The 12,608-nt window shown below is 62.3% G+C and overlaps 1 protein-coding gene across 1 annotated transcript in view; it reads right to left on the bottom strand.

Moving 5' to 3' along the window:
• Positions 1-482: 482 nt before the first annotated feature.
• Positions 483-12,608, bottom strand: part of LASP1 (LIM and SH3 protein 1) — a gene marked incomplete at its 5' end in the record, with an annotated part of 29,983 nt that continues 17,857 nt past the window's right edge. The window contains 5 exons of the mRNA XM_082010479.1: positions 483-770; positions 1,094-1,188; positions 1,340-1,499; positions 4,574-4,681; positions 11,372-11,456. Coding sequence (XP_081866605.1) covers positions 597-770; positions 1,094-1,188; positions 1,340-1,499; positions 4,574-4,681; positions 11,372-11,456 — 622 coding nt within the window. The 3' untranslated portion in view covers positions 483-596. The remainder of the gene's footprint in view (positions 771-1,093; positions 1,189-1,339; positions 1,500-4,573; positions 4,682-11,371; positions 11,457-12,608) is intronic.

Below are 12,608 nucleotides of genomic sequence, written 5' to 3'. Positions count from 1 at the left end.
TTGAGGACTGAAGGGAGCGAAGACTGAACAGAAACACTGCACAGAGGAGCCGGGAGAAGCAACGGGCCGAGGCAGAGCGGCGCAGGGTGGGGGCTGCCAGCCCATCCGTCCCGGCAGCCCAGGGCAGCCCTCGGGACGAGCAGCCCTCACCTCGTCCCCGCAGGCAGCGCTGCCCTCTGCCCATCCCTGCCAGAGCAGGGGGAATTTGGTCCTAACGGATGGTCTCCTCCTCCCTTCGCTGGGCTCCCACCAACGGCTGCTTCCCCAGCCAGGAAACGCCGGAGCGCCCGGGAGGGCTGGAGGGGAGGGAGAGCGAAGGGGAAGGAAAGCTGTGGCGGTTTGCTCTCTCGAGCCCCCACCATCCCCTCGCAGACACTCCCCCAGTCCTGACAGAGCTAGAACAAAGCTAAACTGGCGCGAGAAACCGGAGGCGGCTGCAGAAACACAGAGTAACCGACACGTCAGGATGCGGCGCCGGCGGGCGCCGCCAGAGCACACGGGGTAAGGGATGCTGGGGCAGAGAGACGCGCACGCACGCGGGCCGGCGCGGGCGGGGGGCTCGGCTGTCAGCCACGTGCCCCATCCCCTCCCGCGGCTCAGATGGCCTCCACGTAGTTGGCGGGGAGCATGCCCGTGTCGCCCGTGCGCTCCACCGTGCCGTACATCCACCCGTCGTCGATCTGCTGCACGTTGATGATGGTGTCGCCGTCCTGGAAGGAGACCTCATCTTCGTCAGCCGCGTTGTAATCGTAGACGGCGCGGAAACGCTTCTGTGGGGAGAGAGGGGTGGGCGGTCACAGACCCTCCCCGGGGCCTGCCCCAGACGGGCAGAGCGGCCGCCCGGGGGGGAGTCCCGGGGCAAGCAGCCCCACGGAGCCCCACGCAAGAGCCACGCCGGATCCGGGAGGTTTTCACCCGACACAGAGGTGCTGGCGCCAGCGATAGCTGCGGCAAGCAGAAACCAGGCACCCAGCACTACGCCCACCAGCCCTTCGAAACCGCTCTTCCCCTGCACGGGGGTGGGGAGCAAGCCCTGACCCTCAGGGGGTGGAAGTCGGGGGGCTGGCGTCGGGGCGCTGGGAGCCGTACTCACCCCCCCTCCCGAAGGCGCGTTGCGCTGCGTAGAGGCTGGTGCCGCGGGCTCCTTGTAGCCGTAGGACTGAGACGACGGCTGCTGCTGCTGGTAGCCTGGGGGGGAAGGACGGGTCCGTCAGCCGGAGCTGGTGCTGGGACGACGTGGGGGACACAGCGAAGCCCCTCGCAAAGAGCCGGCTGCTGCCCCAGCAAGCGCAGGGCCGTGCAGCAGGGCAGCCCGCGACGCCCGCAGCCCCCGACGCACCTGGGTTGCCGGGTTGGACGTGATGAGACGGCGGCTGCTGCTGCTGCTCCGCAGGTCGCCGGTAATTGGTGCTCTCCTGAGAGTTCCTGCGCTCCAGCTCGGCGCCCTCGCTGGGACTCGGGCCCATCCTGCTCCTCTCGAATTCTTCATGGTATTTTATCTACGGCGACAGGAGAGAAGGAGAGGTCGGAGCGCAGCCGGGACAGCCCTGCAGCGCCGGCCACGAGGCTGAGCCCGGCGCGGCGCTGGCAGCAGCTCCCGCAGCCCTTCGGTGCCAGGAACATCCTTCCCCTCATCCCAGCTCCTTTCTTTTTGCTACCGAGGACTCGGCCTCAGCCATCTCGCAGCCTCCCGGGCAGTCCCGGGGGCTGCTTCCCCCACGCCTCCCCAGGCCACGGGGACATTGGCACAGACCCGCTTGTGGCACAGAAAGGAGGAGATTTTAGCGGCCTGGGGGTGGGATATGCAATTTTTTCAGCCTTGGGTAAGATGCAAGATCAGGCTCCCAAGCCCCCAGGCTGCAGGAGCACGGAGCAAAAGCACCTTTAGGAAGTCCCCCCTGCAGACGCGGGGTTTGGCATGCGACGCCCCAGCCCACGGCCAGGTTCAGCTCCAACATCTACCCCCGGAGCTCTAACCGAAGCGCGAGGGGGGCTCGGGCTCTTTCGTTGGAGGGCAGATACCACCAAACACACCGGCTGCGCCGGACCGAGCCGTCCCCCGCAGCCGGCACAGAGAGAGGCCCCCCCGCAGCGGGCGGGAGGGAAGGGTTAACCCAACTGCCTGGGCACGGGTGAAAAATTAATAGGCGCTTATGTTAACGAATGCATGGCCATCGGAAAGCACCTGGAGCCCGTCCGTCTGCTGGTTAAACAGTTATTTGCTGAAGGGCACGATGCCGGGCGCGCTGCGCGGGCAGGAGGCAGAGCCCGGAGAAGTGCCGCGCTCCCGGGAAGGAGAACGCCCCGCGGGGAGCACCCCGCTCCCCCGGCCGCCACAGGGAGCTGGTGGCCAGGAGCAGGACCTGACCAGGAGCAGGTTGCCAGGAGCAGGACCGTACCGGCAGCCTCCGCCAAGGGTGGCTTGGGGCACCTCGGGGCTGCGGGGGCGTCCGCACCCTTCGCTGCCCGCACCCCGGGGAGCGCGACGCCGCCCGCCGAGCCGGACCTTCTGTTCCCGCATCTTTATTAAGAGGGTCGCTGCAACCCCAGGCTGGCAGCCAGGCTCCGACGGGGAAGCTGCCGAAAACTGCTCCCGTGGCCAAGAGAGGGTGAAGGGGGCCGAGCAGAGGGACACGGGATGGTCTCATCTCTCTGCTGTGTTATTTAACGCCCCCAAAACTCCACAAATTCCCTCAAAAAAGAGCGGTGCTTTCTATAACGAAGACCACAGCCCGGCTCCACGGCGAGGAAGCTCTGCTCATCTCCTGCCAGCTCAGACCCCACTGAGAAGCTGCCCCAGGGAAAATCTTCCAGCCAGGTCCATCTCCCAAGCGGGAAGCCTTCCCCAGCGCCCGCCGTCCAGGGGTTTGGCGTGCAGATAAGACTCTGCGGCTCCCCCAGGAGAGATCAGTCCTTGCCAGAGAACTGCACAATGGGATCAGAAGAAGAGGGAATAAACAGCCTCCTCCTGCCCTGCGGGGCGTTCTCGTGTTTGCGTACGCGTGTGAGCTCCTGCCTGCGTGCCAGCTCCCGCCGCGGCGCGGGCACGGTCCTCCCCCTCCCCGCGTTCCTGCGAGCCCGGACCCTCCTGCCCTGCGCACCCCGGGGGAGCAGCCAGCAGCTCCAGCTCCGGGGGCTTTGTCCCCGAGGTGGGGACGCTTCAGGGGGGAGAAGCGAGAGTAGCTCAGGGCACCGCGGGGCTGGGAGACGCTCGCCGAAGCCGCCCGTCCAGCGGGCACCCAGGGGTTTTCTCACGCAAAGCTGCGCGCCCCGAGCCGCCCCAGCCCCGCCGGGGTTTCGCAACGGCTCCTGGGTGTTCGATACGGGACACGCGTGACTCTCGCTAACGGCTAAAGGTTCGTTAACGCCCCGCGTTCTGCCAGGGGCAGATGCTGTGCCACAGGCAGGCTCCTGCGCCTGGGAGCGCAGGGTCGAGTTCGGGCAGGGGACAGACATCCCCCCCGTCTGCCGCACCCAGTGCCGCAGCTATACGTGCGAGCGAGCATCCCCCTCGTTCACCATGGCAACGCACAGACGTCCACGTCTGCCACGTACCGCGCCACCGGCACCCGGGCACGGACGGAGGCTGCTGGGTGAAGCACAAGCTGCCAGGCCAGCCGCCACTGAACTTGGGCGTGGTTTTAATGGAATTTTCGGAAACGGAAGAGCTGGGTCTCTTACGGACACAGGACAGAGCTCCCCTTCCAGAAGGTCCAGGGAGGACAGGGATGCTGCTGCGCACAGCCCCCGGGTCCCCTCAGCGTCGCGGCAGGAGGGAAGCCGCGCACGGCCAAGGGGCCTCGAGGAGCTCCCCGCAAGGCTGCTGCGGCGCGGCGGCCGCCGCCAGACGCGGGCTGTAGGCAGGGAAGCGCGTGACGCTGCCCGCCCTACCCTCAGGGCTGGTGGCGGCAGGCGGTGGGACCCTGGGGACCGCGCGCAGCCTCGGCGCAAACCAGCAGCAGCAGCAGCAGCTGCAGCAAACGCTCCCGAGAGCCGACGGCTGGGAAGGGCTTTGGAGTCAGGAGGGGTCAAGGCAAGCGGAGCCTGGCAGAGGACAGTCGCAGCTGCAGAGGGACAGGAGGAAGAGGTGTGCCTTTGGCAGGGGCTTCCACACGCAAACTCAAGCCAGGGAGAGCACAAGAGGGACCGGAGTCCTCGGGGGAGCCTGGCCCCAGCGAGCCCGGCCCCTGCAGTGGGTTACGGTGACAACCGAGGGCAGACGGGTCTGCTCCCGGTCCAAACCCGCCCCACCACACGCCGCTCCCTGCTGCTCCCCTCCTCGCTTCTCACAATCAACATGGACTTGAGCACCTCGGGTGAAGGACTCCGACACCCCCCGGATCTGGCTGCAGCATCTGCCGGGGCGGAGGAGCCAGGAGAGGTGCAAGAGGGTCACAAAGTGCCAGGAGAAGGGGTTGGAGAATTAACGCTGCCGGGCTTTCAGGACGCTGCAGCCTCGTACGCTCGTTAGCGGCCGCCGGAGCGCGGGTCCGCTCGGGCAGAGCCCCTGCGGCCTCCTCCAGCAGGAGGAAGGTCACGGCAATATCACACACAGAGACTAGAGGCTACTCACGTTGCTGATCTGATCCTGAGTCTTTTTGATTCTCTGCAGCTCCGGGGTGTCAGCCACCACGCTGAAGCCTTTCCCCTTGTTCTTCTCAAACTCCTCCTTGTAGCGAATCTGGGGACAAGCAAGAAAAAAACAGATTTAGACCCACGTCCTTTATGAGGTGCTTTCTAAAAGGGCCTCTGCCTGGCTCTGGAGACCCCCCCAATGCATCCAGTAACAGCAAAATGGGATATTGCCAAGAGCTGAAGCGCACAAACAGCTTCCTACACATCTGCTGATCTTGTTTCTCTTTCAGCAGGGGCTGGGGTAACTCGGATTGACTTTGAATTTCCTGTGGGCTACCAGCCTGCCTAAGTCACGTACCGCGGCGCAGCTGACCCGTGGCACGCTGCCTGCCTGAGAGCCCCACGGATTTTATGAGCTACACCCGTACAGGAGCGTTTCCACGTCAGGGGACATTTAGCCACCTCTGGGAAGGAATACACCCAGGCAGACCATAACGAAACCAGGCTGGCAAAACACAAGCATCCTCATTTCTGTTTGCCAAGCACTGACATCAGCACCTTCCCATCACACCCAGGAGCTGACAAGTCCCGGTTTTCTTTGCCTTTTTTTTTTTTTTTTAAAAATATAGCTCTACGCAGCTTTAAGACTGGGGTTTCCAGCTGACACAACACACAACCACAGCCCAGATATGCTCCCCAGCCCTCGGCAGCCCGGGCTCCGGGGGTTGCCGGTCTGCGCAGGACCGCCGCTCCCACCCGCGTCACCCGGAGGCAGAAGCGGCTTCCGCAGAGGCTGAAGCCCAACCGCCGCCTCGACGGCTCCAAGAGGGAAGGAAACAGCCCAGCCGCCTGGCCCGCCCCGACACAGCGGCTTCGCTGACTTGCGGGTCCGAGCGGCCAGAAAGACACCCCATTTGCACGGGGGCAGGGAGCAGATGTGCGGAGAGATACCCTGACCTCCGCCATCCTCGCCGCGGGGCTCCGGCCCCGCAGAGAAGGAGCTTGCGGGATAAGGGCTGCGCTGGCTGATCGGCGCCGCGCTCGCGTGCCGTGCCGAGCGCGCGCCGGGAGGCGGAGGACCGGCAGCGTGGCGGGGGAGGCAGGATAAAGCCCGTTTCTCCCCAACACGCACTCCTACGGCGACGCTCCTTCAGGCCTCACGCCTTTGCCTCCCGCCCAGGCAGCGCGGCCGTTCAGGGGAGGCTGCCAAACGCTTTATAGCATCCTCTAGAGAAGCCAGGACCCCTCTGCCGCCATCCTGGCTCTCCCGGCTCCGGCCCCGCAGGCAGGGGCGGGCAGCGCCCGGCTACGGCGGCGTGCCCGGCTCAGAGCCCTGCGGCGCTGGAGCCAGCCGGGGCCGCAGGCACGCAGCGCACCACGCGGCGGGTCCGGCCGCCGCTCTGGTGCGGCGCAACACGGGGAACGAGGGATTTCCAGGGGAAAACGAGACACCGCGGTTTCCATCTCGCACAGGGGCTGCGGGCTCAGGCCGGCTCCGCGCGTCCCACGCCACGGCCGGCCCTGCCACGAGGCTGTGCTGGCCCCGGGGACGCAGCACCCGCGGCTCGGGGGGTTTTGGCTGGAGCCGGAGGGGACGCCAGGCACACGGGAGCTCAGCCCCGGCTGCGTGGGCGAGCGGTGCCGATAGCCCGGAGCTCCCCGCTCCGCTTGCAAAGGCATTTACCTCTTCCTACGCCGCAACCTAGGAGGAACGCGAGCTTCGAGAGCACGGCGGAGCCCCTACCTCGTCCTCGCTGCCGTGGGGTGGATAGTGGCATCACCGAAACCCTCAGACAGATGCTATGATCTGCAGGTCATGTCAGATTTCTAACTCTAATGTGACATTAGAAAGCAAAGGCTTAATGAACCGGGCTGCAGCGTCCATCCTGGGAAGATATTAGTACAACCGAGACGCCAAAGCGTATCAGAGGAACACATGAGACAGATTTCAAGGCAGAAGTCTCCTTTTGCTTGAAGCAAAAAGAGGGAAAGGAAAAAAAAATACATTCTTTAATCCAGCTAGCAAAAGTTTGGATCTTGAACATCACCGCCTGGGAAGGAGCAGCCTGGAGGTGTTAACCGTGGGGCAGGAGGAACCAAAGGTTAACGGAGCCGCGACACAAAACCTATGACCCACACCCGGCCAGGGGATCAGGAGGGGGTGAGTCAGCCCCACGAGCTGCTCCGCAAAGCTCCAGCCCCAGTTTGCTCTGCCACGGAGGGGCCCGCCAGCTCCTGCTCAGCCCTGAGCCGGGGACACGGGTGCCCGCTGCAAATGCACAAGGTGACAAGCTTGAAAGAAATCCAGGCTACAAAGAGAGAGTCACCAAGCGAGGAGCTAATCACAAAGATAAGCAGTTCCTTTGATAAGTTCTGTATTTTTTTTTTTTTTTTTACCCTCCTGAGTCCCACTCCAGTCCATCCTCTTTTTTTACTCCTCTAACTTTCAGGACGCAGGAACTCGGCCCTAAAAAACTGCTGTACAGGGATGCCTGACCGCAGGGGCACCCGCCCCAGGAGTCGTGAGGGAAGATGCCGGTACCGGGGGCAGATCGGACCCAACACGCACGTCCGAGGCTGGAGTTCCCGCACGCCTGGCCGTGGGCGTCGGGGCGATGCTGGGGGGAAGCAAGGGAGGCCACCAGGCAAATCGCTATTTAACGGGACCCACGGCCCTTCCTGGCTTTGGCCCAGGAGCGGCCGGGTGCTGCCGGGCTGCAGCCGCTGCCAGGGCTGAGGGAGAAGGCCGGAAGGGAGGAAGGAAACATTCAGACAAGGCATCTTTCAGCTTCTCCCTGCCCTCATATGGCAGCGGCTTGTGCAGGCAGGAGTCCGGCAGGCAGGAGTCCGGCAGGCAGGAGTCCGGCAGGCAGGAGTCCGGCAGGCAGGAGTCCGGCAGGCAGGACTGGGTGGGGAGAGGCGACCTGCAACCCCCAGCCCTGGAGGAATCCCACTCGCAGCACCGGCTGCCCTTAGCGGCACGAACCCTTGCTCCAGCCACACTCCCAGGGCCCCGATCCCTCGGGAAGCGGAGCGTGGGTGCCCCGGGTGGCGGGGAGGGACAGAACCACGGGGTTCGGTACGTCCCGCCGCGCTTCCGCGGGGCACGCGAGCGCCGCAGTGAGCCGGCTCAGCGCTGTGCAAGGGGCTGCAGACAGCCGTGGCTCCTGCCAACCCCCAGACCCACTCCTGCCGCTCTGGCTCATAGCTGCCTTCCATCCACACGCTGTATCAAAGAGCAGAGCGATGCGGGCGGTCCTCGTGGCGTAAAAATAATAAAACGGGATCCACAAGTAATTTCCCACGAGGGATTGTCGCTCTCCTTCCTATCGTGGAGGGAACGATCCGTGCATTACCCAAAGAGAGCTGGAGAACAGTCCTTCACGCATTACAACCCCGTGCGGGTCTCCGCTCGAGCACATCAAACACCGCTTTGCGTCCGCGTCCTCCGTGTCGCGGACGGCGGCTCCCCGCGGTGACAGACGCGGGGCTGCGGGAGGGACGGGAGCTGGGCACCTGCCTCCCACGCCACGGCAGCCTCCGCCCGCCGGCAGGAAGGGCTGCACCCAAAAACACCCATTTTAGGAGTTTGCAAGCGGAGCCACAGGACGGGAACCTGCAATTTTCTCGCCACGCGTGGGCTGTAAGAGCAGGCTGCAGGCGTCAAAGCTGTCACTTTGGAGACTCGTTTAGCCGCACAAGACATCATTATCCAGCACCTACCAGTGACCGGAACGGGAGACGCCTTCTCGGCGGACACAAATAGCGGCGGCAGCGGGAGTGACACGAATCCGCTCCAGCTCGGCACGCAGCTGCCGGCGGCGGGGCCCGGGAACCACCGGCCTTTCCACTCAGGCGGGTGTGGGCAGGGAACGTATTTTTGGTGGGAGGAAATCTAGGGTCAGCCTCCTCGGGGACATCCACAAGGACGGGGGCTCTCCAGCCCCACGGGAGCTCTGCTCCAGAGGAACGGGCAAAACTGCTGGGGAGCATCACTCCTACCACCAGGCAACGACCCTCCACCAGTTAGAAACCTTTTGCAGAGGGGACAGACCCAGCGATTCCCCTTCTCCTACTGCGGCTCCCAGCCCCAGCTGCTCTGGAGGGACACACGCTCGGGGAAGCCTCGTGCCGAGGACCAGAGGCTCATTCACAGCTGAGTTTGGCTGGCAAACGCAAGCTTGAAGGCAAGATGCAGCCGCTCGCATACCACTGATCTTAGTCCACCAGGGATTTTACCACTTGACCCACGTGCAGACCTCTGCCTGCCCCAGCAGCGTTAGTTGGGACGCACTTTTTAGATGGCACCTGAACTGGCAACCTGTAGCGCAGAAGCCCTCCTTCTGCTGGCAAAGCGGAGCCAGCAAGCCCTTCTCCACAAGCCCTTCCCGTCTCAGCTAACAGCTCCAGTTCAACCAGTCAATTTGCAAGACTTTGAGCCCTTCTGCCTGCTCTGGAAGGGCTGAAGTGACCTAGTCCTGTCCCCCGGGGTTTGCTCAGCTCCTGCAATTAGTAAGAAGGGATTGTCAATAAAGCAGAGCAGCTGCTAGTGTTTCAGCTAGATTGCTTCTAGAAATACAAATGTTTGGCACTTGGAAAATAGGAGACTCCCTTTGTAGGCAGAACAAAGGCAGAGAGGAATTAAGATCTTATCTGAAGTGTGTTTAGGATCTATCCTACCCAGGGCTCCGGGCGCTTCAGCCTGGCAGTTTCCTCCTGGTTCAGCCATGCCACCCCCCTCCCACAGCTCCTGCATCCCTCCCCAGCCCCTCTCCACAGGGGCTCCGCCAGTACCCAAACGGCCAGCAACCCCCCGGAAGCCTCTTCTCTCTCCCTCTCAGCAAAGTCCTACTTTACAGTTCATGCTGGTGTGAAACCAGCACTGAAAAGGTGGGGTGCTGGGGCCTGGCAGACTGCAAGACCCTACCCTCATCCCAGCCCCTTCTTCTGACACGGTCACGTGCAACCAAGAGCGCAGAAGGCTTTTACAGCTCTGCGCCATCCCAGCTCCAGCCCCCAAAGCCCATGAGGCCACCAGGAGCTGGGCATGGCTGCGGCTCTCCCAGGGAGAGAGGTCCTGCTGGTATTTTGAGTTGTAGTGACCAGCTTCTGAAGGTGCGGGCTTGAAAGAATAAAAGACACCCCCTCCCCGGCTGGGTTTGCCTCCAGCCACTTCCCACACACCACAAGGAGCTGGAAGTCCCAAGCAGCTACAGAAAAGCCCAGGCAGCGGAGCACGCTCCCTCCCCCAGGTCTCCTTTAGTAAGCAAGGACTAATGAAGAGCCTGAATTCATTCCAAGAACAGCGCCGGAGACTCCAGACCACTCGGTGCAGCAGCAGCATCTCGATTGTTACCATGGAAAAGCGACTGTGTCCCCTGAACCGCTCTCTGAAACACAAAGCCACCCCCAGGCTGAGCTCTAGCTGTAAGCTGGAGCCGAGCTGCGCTTGCGCAAGCCAGGGAGCTGTTGGGAAACTTGCTCTGAGGAAGAGACCTTACAAAAGGCGAGGTTTCAAAACTGGGTGCTGGCTGCACGGGCACCACCAGCTCTGTCTGCTGACAGGTGAGGTCCTGAGGTCCCCGCGCCTCCTCCGGCGGGATGCATTCCCAGGCAACCTGCTTTTCAGCTCCTGGCACTCCCAGGCTAATGGGATGAGAGGGAAGGAAGGTCACAGCATCCTTCACAGCACAGCAGGGAGAGGAGTGCACTGATCCTGAAAAATGACTGCTCACCCTGAAAACACCACTACAGCAAATCCTGTGCCGTCCTCCCTCTGCCCAGGACCAGCACTGCTACAGTGCTGAGCTGAGCCAGAGTGCCTTGCCGACACTCCGGGCAGCCTTTTTGCCCCTTTTCAAAGGAGAAAAAGAGAAATTAAGTAGATTCCCAGAACAGTTGCCACATCCTGTGTTCTCCTGAGAGACGCTGACTCAAGCCAAAATTGCCGCTGGATGCATTTTCTTCCAGTGCACTGTACTCCGAGCACACGCCTGCAGTTCTGCGACATTGAAGCTCACGACAATGGTTCGGGGCATCATCTCCGACCCTTCAACACAGCCTCGCAGCAGAGCGAAGTCCCGCGAAAAAGGGTCACCCACCAAAGCTGCCCATTTCTGTGCTAACCTTGCCCTTCCCGCTGTTTCTCTGCGGAACTGATGTTGACATTGCTGTTCTCAGTGTTTTGGAATAAAAGGAGGAAACCAGGGATTGCTCCTTGGCCGAGCCAAGGGACCAAGAGCCAAGTAGTTCCCACCACATCATCAGGAGGTACCAGCACAAGAACCCAGCCGTGCATCAAGGCCGGGGACTTCTGCTGATCCAGGGACACCCTCAGGGTATAAAACAGGACATGTCTGGACAACACCCTTCTCAAACAGGCTCTTCTCTTCCCACTAGTGAAAGAAATCCTTATCTGTGCCAGTCGTTATCCCTTCCATCTGTTTATTTCTGCTTGCCAGAGCTTTCAAGCCCTACAAGATTTAGGTTTACCCGAAATACTCGCCTAGAGAGTCAACGCCTGTCCAGATGAGGCCGTTTGCCATTTCACCCAATTGTGTGGCTGGATGTCAGCTGGGAAAGGGTAAACTGGTGCAAAGCATGGACTGGGAGAGGCGGACTGCCCGCTGGACCCTTTCCACCTCTGGAGCTTGCAGCAGCCACGGATGAAGGGAACAGCAAACACAGCCGAGACGCGAGACCCGAGAGGAGGGACCCGCACCCCAAACCCGCCTCTCCCTCTTTGTGCCAGGGGGTAGGGTACAGCGGCCTCGGGCGAGGAGACCCGCGCGCTCACCTGGCTCTGAAGCTCGCTCTGCTGCTTTAGGCGCAGGTTCTCGGGAGTGTCTGCCACTATGGTGAAGGACTGCTTCGGGTAGTGTCTGGGGGAGAAGGGAGATCGTTAGTCACGGTGCTCCAGCGGGCCACGACCGTGCTCGCTGCCCGCTTCCACCCACCCCACAACCAGCCACCCGCTCCGGGTCCCAGGAGGGCCGAGTGCGTCGGCCCCGCTCCGGAGCGTCGCGGTGAGCGGCAGCAGCGCGGCCAGGGCTACGGACGCATCACCCGTTTAGCAGTAGCTGTCTGGGACGACGGCACTTCTCACGGCGCACACCCGCCCGCGCCTGACCCCCTCCCCAGCAGATACACCCCCCTCACTGACTTCTCGCCCAATCTCAATATATTAACTTCATCTAAACTTCAGTTTTATCAAAAGAGGGGAAGGGGAGGTTTTTCTCCCCCCCAGGGCACAAAGCCATTCAAGGTTTGTGCCCGATTTCTGGAGAGACCTTAACACATCTTCAATTTTTCATTAAAGAGTCCTCAGGGTACCATTAGTCCCAGTAAACGCTGCTAACGCTCTGGTTGGCAATGACTGTGCCCGTTTCACTGTTCTGGCTGTGAAGGGTCAGAGGGGAGCAGGGTGGTTTTATTTGCTTATTTTACTGAAGTTTCAGCCACACAAGCCTCATGTTATGGCTTCCTGGCACCGCAGAGTATCAGGACCCTGGCATAAACCATGTCAGCATAAGCGTGCCTGTCTCGGGCACCGGCTGCACTACCTCTCTGCACCAGTTCAACGTGTTTAGTGGATCCTGGGGACACGCCTGAAAGGGGAGCGTAAGGCAGGAGAGCTCCGTCGTGGCCTGGCTACAAGCCAGCAGCTAATAGTCCGAAGTGCCATATAGCCGTTTCTGAAGGCGCACGCAGCCTTTGCCATAGGCGACGTAAACCAGCGGTTACAGAAACTCGGGTACCGGCAGAAAGTAAACGCCTGACCCTAAAGCCGGAGGCTGCTCCAAGCCGAGGGGTGAACCTCCCGCGGCCGTTCCCACCTCCAGGAGACACGGGAAACGGCAAGAGGCAAATCGCTGCCATCACGGGGGAGGTTCAGAGCGCAGACACCTCCAGCTGGGCTCGAGCAGATCCCGCCGGCAGCTACTGCCCGAGTCTCTCGCGCTGCCGAGCGGCGGCGGGGTCAGTCCCGACGGCGCGATGCTTTACCACCCGCGTCCCGGTCCTTCATGCAGGGT

Source organism: Phaethon aethereus, assembly GCF_964289735.1.
Source record: "Phaethon aethereus genome assembly, chromosome: 25".
Taxonomy (NCBI): domain Eukaryota; kingdom Metazoa; phylum Chordata; class Aves; order Phaethontiformes; family Phaethontidae; genus Phaethon; species Phaethon aethereus.
This window is presented reverse-complemented; position numbering and strand designations above follow the sequence as displayed.